Source organism: Dioscorea cayenensis, chromosome 7 (genome assembly GCF_009730915.1).
Source record: "Dioscorea cayenensis subsp. rotundata cultivar TDr96_F1 chromosome 7, TDr96_F1_v2_PseudoChromosome.rev07_lg8_w22 25.fasta, whole genome shotgun sequence".
Taxonomy (NCBI): domain Eukaryota; kingdom Viridiplantae; phylum Streptophyta; class Magnoliopsida; order Dioscoreales; family Dioscoreaceae; genus Dioscorea; species Dioscorea cayenensis.
Genome location: NC_052477.1, coordinates 7,790,133 through 7,800,393, shown reverse-complemented (window position 1 = coordinate 7,800,393; position 10,261 = coordinate 7,790,133). Strand labels below are relative to the sequence as shown.

Below are 10,261 nucleotides of genomic sequence, written 5' to 3'. Positions count from 1 at the left end.
TGTGCATTGTCAGTTTTCTTTTGCTAAGTTATATTTCTTTTTTCAAAAGACATTGTTTTAGTTTATTTATATCATGTATTATTTACATATGTTGACTTATTTTGTTGTTAACTAATTATATTTTTATAATTTTATAGATATGGCTAGAGGTAAAGAAAGGACTAGATTAAGAGGTGGAAGGAGTGGAGGCCGCACTTCTCATGCTCATTTAAACATTGAAGGATCAAGCAATGCTGATAGTGTACCATTTTCAAATGCCACTATTCCAAATGTTGAGGAAATAGTGAATGATATTGAATCTCAACAACCCAATCAAAATGTTGTAGCTGTTAGTGATACTCAAGCAAACTATGGTAGCACACAAGATGCTTCAACAATTGTTGGGAGGTTACGTATCACAGTTGTGAATGGATTGTAAGTATTCACAATTTGACAATGATAGTATTTGTTATGTTCACTATTTATTGCTTATTTTATACTTAAACTATGGTAGGTTAGAGCCATCTAGCAAATGTGCAAGAATAATCACAAAAAAGTTTAAGGAAAAAGTTGACTTTGAAGGATACACATGGAAGACAGTGTCACAACCTATAAGAGACTTTTATTTTGAAGAATTTCGGGTATTATTCATTATCATTTCTAATTTATTTATTTGTTTGTTTTATTAATTCTTGTTTTGAACATTGAATATTTTTTATCTTATGTAGAAGCACTTTATTTGGGATTCCTCATTAGAGGCACAAATAAAGGAAGCTTGGGTTTTGAAAGCCTCACAGCGATATAGTGATTTTTTGAGGGATATAAGGGATGCAACAACAAAGCCGGAGTATCTAAGTGAGGAGGAGTACAAGCATTGGAAAGCTGTCTGGGATAGACCTACATTTAAGAAGAAACAAGAGATAAATTCTAAAAATCGACGTAGTATTGCTGGGCCATCATGCCATACAGGAGGGTCAATATCTAATGTTGAGCATGGGAAGAAGCTTGTAAGTATAAATATAAGATTTTAAATGTATTGAAATGTGTTTATTTTATTTCATTTTGCAAATTCATGTATTACATGTTGCTAAGAAATTTTAATGTTTCTTATTGCTATAGGAATCTAAATTGGGTCGAAAAGCTACTCCACATGAGCTTTTTTTGCATACTCATACTAAAAAACATGATGGGGAAACTTTTGTAGATCTCAAGTCAAAGACAATCAATGTAAGCATTTCTAAGACCGATGACATTTTAATGCAAGTTCTTAATTTTTTTTCTTCTAAATTTGTACTATTGACATTTGTTTTCAATGTAGGATAAGATGTTGACCTTGAAACAACATGCAATTTCTACAGAATCTGCATCAACAAACTCAGGACCTACTCCAGTAGATGAATTAGCTCTTTATATTGAAGCTGTTGGTGGAGAAAAGAAAAGAAGAGTCTATGGTCTTGGTTCTCAAGCATCTTCCTATTATGGATGCTCAAATTCAAATGTCAATAACTCAACTGCAACATCTACTATGCAAAATAATGAAGATTTACAAAATGAGTTAGCATCTGTCCGTAATCAACTACAGATCCAAGAAGAGCGGCATCAACAAGAGCGTCAAGAAACTCAACAAGAGCTTCAACAAACTCGACAAGAGATGGCTGAAATGAGGAGGATGTTACAATTACTTATATCTCAAAATCAAGCACCTTCTCAAATAAATCAATCAGGTCATGATGAAGATGTTGATCCTACTCCACCAACTAAGTAGTTAATGTTCTTATCTTGTGACATATTTCTCGTATTTGTTTGCTTGCTTGTGATACTTTTGAGTTTTAGTACTTGCCACTTATATTAGCTATATGTGGTTGAAGCTATTTTGAATATGAATTGTGTTGTTTTTTAATGTCTTTGACAATGTTTAATATAATCTTTCATACTTGGTTATGATAGATTGCAATTGTTATTTTTAGCATATTGTAGTAAAATTTACTGATTATTCTGAATGAATGATTTAATACAGGTTTTTTGTATTATAATTTATAATACAATTTAAAATAAATAATTAAAACTTTGTTTTATATTAGCAAGGGATTACCTAGGGAATAATCATTTTTTTCAAATTTTATTACCCACGGATTACCCAGGAAATAATCTCTAAGTATATTTAGCAAGGGATTACCAAGGGTAGGATTCATTACTGCTACATTCAAATACTAACGAATTACCTAGGACATAATCCCTAGTAAATATTACCCAGGGATTACCCAGGGACTAACATTTCAATTTTTTGAAAATTTAGCAATGGATTACCTATGAAAAATCCCTTGCTAACATTACCTAGGGATTTCCTAGGAAAGGTTTCAAAGCAAATTCCTTGTCCATGACGAATCATTTAACTTAAATTACCTAGAGATTTCCCAGAAAATATTTCGATGCAAATTCCTTGTCTTTGATGAATTAATTAACATTAATTACCTAGGGAATTTATTATTTACCCACAGAATAATTCGTTACTATTTAGCAAGGGATTATAAAATCCCTTGCTAAATTATTACCCATGAGGCTATTACCCAGGGATGTTAATCCCTAGGAAATCGCTAGCTAATGAATATTAGCCTGGGATTTTACAATTTTAGCTAGGGAATTGTCCCAAGCTAATTGATGTTTTTCTTGTAGTGTAACATAAAAACACATATATTAATGTAAAAAACTGAGAAAAGTAATGCTCAACATAAGGAATGAACGCTTCGCATTCATATCACACAAGCACTTATCAAGGTCTAAGTGGAGAAATCGCTCAATTTCAACACCTCGCACCACATATGACCTCAATATACTCTAAGGATTTCTAAGAGTACACCCGATTCTTAAGGATAGACCTAACCCTACTTCTAGGCGAAAGATCCTAAATCCCTTATAAGGTGTTGGCAGAGAAATCTCTCAATCTCATGCTTCACACCAAATAATGTTGCATAAAGCCTAGGGAATACAGAGATAGAATATACTAATTAGAGGGAAAGAGGACACTTTACTATCTCATGACTCACCCTCTCAACCCTCTTCAATCTTTGAGTTCAAGCCACAATGGACACCTCTCTCTCACCAAGGCAATAAATCATGCAAGTAAATCAACCACAGAGATTAATAGGTCATACAAGTAATGAGAAAATAAGATTAAAACTCAATTAAACTCGGATTTAATAGAAAACAAAACATAAATCTATACAAACATAAGATCCTAGGGTTCAAAAATCCAAATACCTACTAGGGTTTAGCCCTAAATGGGGAAAATTACAAAATAATTAATGCAATGTAACTTAATAAAAACCATGGAATAGAACCCCCTTGAATTCATGATGATGGCCTTGATGGGTCGCTTAACGTCTTGAAGGATCCCTCTTCGAAGCTAGGTCGTTGATGGTTCCATCTATGCTATGACGAAGAAGATATCTATCAAAGTTGGTGAAGAACACACCCCCATATTCGCTAAAGACCTCCTCTCCAAACCCTAGCCGCTTTGTCTTTCAAACGCTATCTAAAAGTCTCCAAAGAATAGGGCAAAAGGGCTATTTATAGTCAGTAACCTGTGCATGTCACGTGCCTCCACGTGACTTTGTGAGCCTTCATGCTCCCATGTGGGCTAAAGAACTGTTCACACGACCGAGTGGGATTTTCACGGGGTCTCATGAACAGTGTTTTGCTATAGTTTCTCTTCATAAGCAAGGCTCCAACAATCTTCTTTTGAGGCCACATGGATAGGCACATGTTCATGTAGTAGGTTATGAGACTTCTCGTTGTCTAATCATCATTGGGAAGGCTCTTATACTCTTTACACAAGTAGGAACATGAGAGTGTAACTGCCTTTGTGCCTTTACAACTTACAATCTAGCTTGAATTCTCTTGGAAGTTGGCACAAAGTCCCAATGAGTATGAGCTCCTCGTGTGTCTTGATCTTTATGTTATACCAAAACTCCCAAATAGCGCCTTCATAACCTATCTTTGCTTCCTTTTCTTTTCTCAAAGCCTACACAACCTATTTGCACAAAAGAACACCAAATACAATTTATGAGACATAAACCATAATAAAAATGATGCTCAATGCATGTAAAACATATAAGGAAATATGTTTACTCAAGCACTTATCAATCTCAATCAGTAAAAGTGGGGTATTCGAGCAACGCTCCCCCTAGGATTCCGGTATTAGGTACCCGGTATGCAAAGTGTTTCTAGAATGAGTAGGTTAAGTCATAGAAATCCAAAGATAATCTCTGATTCTCAACACCTCACACCACATATGACCGCATAGCACTCTAAGGATTCCGGAGGGTGTATCCGATCCCTAAGAATAAACCTAACCCTACTTCTAGGTAAAAGGTCCCTAACCCCCTATGAGGTCCCTGTGGAGAAGTCTCTCAATCTCAACACCTCACACCACATTTGGTTGCTTAGATCTTAAGGAATATGGAGATAGAATACACCTATCGGAGGGGAAAGGGAACACTCCACTATCTCATGACTCACCCTCTCAACCCTCATTAATTTTGAGGTTCTAACCATAATAGAGACCTCTCTCTCACCAAGGTGAACAAATCATGCAAACCAAACAACCATAAGATCAATAAGGCAAACAAGCATTAGGCAAACAAGAATGGAATTCAACCAAACTAGGATAAAATAGAAACACAAAGCAAATCAACACAATATTAAAATCCTAGGGTTCACTGGCCCAAATACCCTCTAGGGGTTTAGCTCTCCATAGAGTAATATACAAAACAAACTATCAACGAATGAAAAGATATAAAAACCATAGAAATAAACCCCGCTATATCTGAACTGATGGCCTTGATGGAGAGGTTCGACGTCTTGAAAAAATCCACAACGAAGCTAGGGTCACCGGTGGCTTCCTTAATACCATGACAGAGGAGGAATCGATCAAAGTTGGTGAAGAAATGCCTCCTAAGCCGCAAAGACCTCCTCTCCTAACCTTAGCTGCCAAACATCTCAAGAGTCATACAAAAGTGATAAGTGCTTGTGTGTTAAGAATGCGAAGTATTCTTTCCTTACGATGAGCATTACTTTTATCAGGTTTAAGCACTAATACATTTGTATTTGTGTTTTTATCCGTATGTAGGGTTGTGAAGCTAAGTATTAAGAAAAGAAGGCAAAAGTAGATCGTGAATGCACTATTTGGTAAAATCTTGGAAGGAACAAATGCGAAGATACAAGTGGGGCTCTAAGATACGTGAATGTGTGCCAACCTCCATGTATTCAAGCTATTACAATGAGTTGGAGGGGCATGAAGGTAGTCACATTCATGTATCCTAACTTGTGCAATGATAGCAAGATCTTCACCAATGGACCCGTTTATTGAAGAAGCGATGCGATCTATGGCATAAACGTGTACCCGTTTATGTTGCCTCGATGAGTAGTGTGGAATCAGGAGTGTTTTTAGCGGAGTAATGTAGCAGGTACTATAGTAATACACTGTATTAGTTACTGTTCATAACCGTCCAAAAATCAGGTTTCTAGAGAATCCACATGGGCGTGTGGAAATTCCCCACGCCTATGCAGAAATTCCACAGGCCCGTGTGGAGAATCCACAGGAGCGTGTGGATGGCCGATTCCAGCCCTATTTAAGCCACGATTCAGCACGATTTTGGGAGGAATCTTTCATCCTTCACTCGAACTTTTCCTTATCTTTTGAGAGACTGTCGGCTAGGGTTTTGAGAGGCTTTTGGCAAGTCTTTGGAGTGGTTCTATGGATTCGACACCGCGCTGTGCTTGGAAGAAGGTTATTGGGGGAGCTTTCATCGGCACCGATCCGGCGAGGTGTGTCCTAGGTCAGACAAAGGGACCTTTGGAGAAGACGAGGCTACTCCACAAGACTATTGACATGAATACTGAGGGGGTTTTTCTATGGATTACTTGTTTTTATATTCGATTTCATTGTTGATTGTAACTAGCTCCATGGAGATCTAAACCCCTAGTGAGTACTTGGATTTGTGAACCCTAGGATGTATTTGTTTCATTAATCTTCTATTATGTTTTCCTTAATTGATGTCTTAAATTGAGTTTCAATCTTGAATGCTTGTTGCATGATTTCTCCCTTAGTGTGACACTAGGGTTGAGAGTCTACATTGGTAACATTTGTGAGTGAGTGACACACCATGAGAACTAGACATTGCAAGATTGGAGAGGGTCGAAAGGGTGACTCGAGAGCTAGCGGAGCGTCCTCTTTCCCCTCCGATGTTATTTATCCTACCTCCATATTCCAAGATTTTTTTGTGGTCATAGTAGAGTGAATGGGCTAAGGGATGACCTCCGCTTTGGCTTAGTTGCACAGGCAACGGAGTGAAGCGTTGACGTGACTTTAGCACCTAGGGCTTAATTGCGACTAGGGTCTTTCACGTGGACCAAAGAGTTAGATCTATACATTTGAATAGGGTTTATCACTAGGAATCTCTAGAGTGTCTTGCAACTTGATACAGTGTGAAGTGTTGAGATTGATCAATTTCTCCACAGGGACATAATGTAGAGTTAGTCACGGTTGACCTTAGGTTTGGGACCGTGTGTTTAAAAATTTCCACGACTCATTAAGCGTCAATTAGGAGATATAATAGTTGATTTTTCACTTGAAGTAATTGTCCTAGGTGGAACAATATCCAAGTATCCCACTTCTATCGATTGCCTTACCTCTCATCTATTTGTGCTTCTCTCTTTCTTGTTTCTTTTATTCTTGCTTTCATTACAATTTTATCAAAAAAAATCATTATTTCCTATTCTCTTTGTTAGATAGCAATCTTGGTATTTTTATTCCCTACTCCCTATCGATACCATACCCACTCACCTGGGATTTATTACTTCGATAAACATGTGCACTTGCGGGTCACACACAAGGGGCGATGTCAAAAAGATACCAAAGATTAGGGCAAAATGACTATTTATAATATGAAATCAAAGCTGTCACATGCCTTGACCTGCTCGGGTCAGAATTAGACCCAGCGGGAGAGGGGATGTTTGCAGATTTCTCCACCCACCTGGTGAAATTTTAACCCGATCGGGGAACAATGTTTTTCTACAGTGCTACTATAGTACTGTTACAAGATTTACATGATTAAGGCTTTGAAACTCTTCTCTTAGGGCCACATGTGTGGACATACATCCATGTGGTAGGCTATGAGGCTTCTTATCATCTAACCATTATTGGGAAGCTCTTGAAGGCTTCACACAAATTGGGACATATGGATGTGGCTGCCTTTGTGCCTTTCCAACTCAAAATCTAACTTGAATTCTCTTGGAAGTTAGCACACACCCTCATGTGTATTAGCTCCATTTGTGTCTTGATCCTTATGTTGCACAAAAGTCTCCCAAAATGTTCCTCATGGCTTATCTTTGCTTCATTTTCTTCTCTTAATGCCTTCACACCCTATTTGCACAAAGGAACACCAAATACAATTTATGAGACATAAAACATAATAAAAATGATGTTCAACGCATGTAAAACATATAAAGAAATATGTTCACTCAAGTACTTATCAAGGACCGACCTCGAAGTGTGGCTATGTTGGGTAAGTAGAAGTTGTGAGTGATCACCAAGAAGTAATTTGTTCTCTTGGAAGTAAACAAGATAGTATTCTATGCGATTATAAGTATCTAAGATTGGAATACTTTAGCCAAGGCAGTTAAACTAATCATGTGGGACATGAAGGGTACTTTGGTAATGTTACTCTACTATGATTATTAGCATATGATCAAGTTTAGTGAGTTTGACAATTACCATGACTCTTACTCATTTGGAATACAAGAACAAAAGGTTTACACACATATGGTAATCTTAATCAGAAAGGTTCATAATGATCTACATTCGTGTTCAATTGGGCTATGACGTGGGGCCACGGGACTGGCTAGGTGTCACCCACATCCTTTGATATTCTCCCATTGCCAATCAAAATGAACCTAGGGAGTCATGCTTAAAAGGGATTAATAATCAGTCTCGTTTTAAGTGCAGGGGTAAAATTATCAATTTACAATTTACTTCATGGGATGAGTGAAAGTCTGAATTGGTCTAGGGATTTTTGTCTAAAGTACAAATTTTTATTTAAATTTGATGGAGTTGAATAGTTAATCAAAATTACAAGGACTTAAAGACAAAAGTGGTTTTAGTTACATTAGGACTCATATTTCTAATAGAACTTCTATGATAATATTTATCGTATTATGAAGGTTCATATTTTGAATAGGACTTCATAATTGAATAATATTTATCATATTTTATGAAGTCTCTATAAATATGACTCCTCTCTAACCCTAAAGGTAATCAATCAATTCTCTAGTGAGAAATATCCCTAAGCTCTCTCTGTTAGGTAATATCACAAAAATCAAATAAAATTAAAAAGGGCATACGGAAGCAATAATATATTTGCGATATATTCTAATTGTTTTAATGAGCACCATAATTTAATTAAAAGGCCTAGAAAATTACCTCTTAATGATTTTCTTTTCTTTGATGCGCCGAATTTATCTCTCAGATTGACGTAAATCTCCTAGTGCCGAACGAAAGTCCCATGCCTCTAGATCACACGCCGGAATTAAGAGACAATCTCCTCTTCTTCTCCAAATAGCGGCTAGGGTTAGAGAGGAAGTGAGAGTTTGGGGATTTTCTCACTAGAGAATTAATTGAGTTAAGTCTATAGTTCGAGAGGAGTCATATTTATAGAAACTTCATGAAATATGATAAACATTATTCAATTATGAGTTCTATTCAAAATATGAACCTTTATAATATGATAAACATCATTCAATTATGAAGTCCTATTCAAAATATGAACCTTCATAATATGATAAACATTACCATAGAAGTTCTATTAGAAATATGAATCCTAATCTAACTAAAACCAATTTTATCTTTGAGTTCTTATAATTTTGATTATCTATTTGACTCCATCGAATTTAAATCAAAATTTAAACTTAAGACAAAAACCCTAGACCAATTTATAATTTCACTAATCCCATAAAGTAAAATTAAAAATTGACAATTTTACCCCTATACTCAAAACGAGACTGATTCTTTATCCCTTTAAGCGTGACTCCCTAGATTGATTCCGATTGGCAATGGGAGGATACCAAAGGACGTGGGTGACACCTAGCCAGTCCCGTGGCCCCACGTCGTAAGCCAATTTAACACGAATGAGTAGATCATTATGAACCTTTCCGATTATGTTTACCATATGTGTATAAACCTTTCGTTCTTATATCCCAACCGATTGAGAGCCATGGTAATTGTCAAACTCACTGAACTCAATCATATGCAAATAACTATAGTGGGGTGAAATTACCAAACTATCCTTTGTGCCCCATATGATTAGTTTGATTGCCTTGGCCAAGGTCTTTTAATCTCACATACTTATAATCGCATAGGATACTGACTCGTTTACTTTCGAGAGAACGAATTCTTTCTTGGTGATCACTCACAACTGCTACTTGTCCGATATAGTCACACTTCGAGGTCGACCCTACCAAAAGGTAAACTGAGCCTAACAACTCTTGTAACAGACTAGACATCACAAATACATTATGATCATGATACCTCAGGTCTAAGGTCCACTCATATGATCATAAGCAACAATCCTAATCATTGACTGTCAAAGAGTAAAACCCATGTGATTGGATTGTTGTGAGTCATGTTTGATTACACCAATTCGCAATGATGCATTTATGACATATGCTCCCACTATTCCATAGTGTTCAACTAGCACTCTTTGTCAAAGTATATGTCATACAGATCCTTATGAACCTTTACAGGCCAATTAAAGATTCTCCAATTTGTGAACTATTTAAGTGTATAAGTACCAAACCCTTCTAGTTCTCTCCTCTTTATCCCATAAAGAGTAGATGGTTTAACTTAATACACATGGACTATGATATTCAAAACTAATTATAATGCCATCACAAGATTTATACTAACATCAAAATAGATGCCTATTTAATAAGAATAAGAATGTATAATACAAATGAAATGCCCTAATACAAGTATCCTCATTGGCATTCGAGGGCATAATCCTAACACTCTCTTCCTCTCTAACCTTATCCACTATTTTGAGAAGAAGAGGAGATTCTTTCTCAATTCTAGTATGTGATCTAGAGCCATAGGACTTTTGTTCAGCGCTAGGAGATCTACAACAATTTGAGGGACAAATTCAGCACATCAAAGGAAAGATTTTCAAACATCAAGAGGTAATTTTCTAGGCCTTTCAATTAAAAAAGAGTGTCCATTAAAACAATTAAA

At 36.3% G+C, this 10,261-nt stretch overlaps 1 protein-coding gene across 1 annotated transcript; it reads left to right on the top strand.

Moving 5' to 3' along the window:
- The first annotated feature begins 230 nt into the window (after positions 1-230).
- On the top strand, positions 231-1,769 carry LOC120265051 (probable serine/threonine-protein kinase DDB_G0286481). The gene is made up of 6 exons (XM_039272976.1): positions 231-241; positions 358-414; positions 494-620; positions 708-986; positions 1,099-1,206; positions 1,298-1,769. The coding sequence occupies exons 1-6, from the start codon at positions 231-233 to the stop codon at positions 1,742-1,744; spliced, it is 1,029 nt and encodes a 342-aa protein (XP_039128910.1). The 3' UTR covers positions 1,745-1,769.
- The last annotated feature ends 8,492 nt before the right edge of the window (positions 1,770-10,261 follow it).

What these genes read in the sequence shown, in the direction of transcription:
- LOC120265051 (XM_039272976.1), top strand. An exon ending in ATCACAGTTGTGAATGGATT is followed by an intron (nt 415 to 493) that starts GTAAGTATTCAC and finishes AAACTATGGTAG; the next exon opens with GTTAGAGCCATCTAGCAAAT. An exon ending in TCAAGTCAAAGACAATCAAT is followed by an intron (nt 1,207 to 1,297) that starts GTAAGCATTTCT and finishes TTTTCAATGTAG; the next exon opens with GATAAGATGTTGACCTTGAA.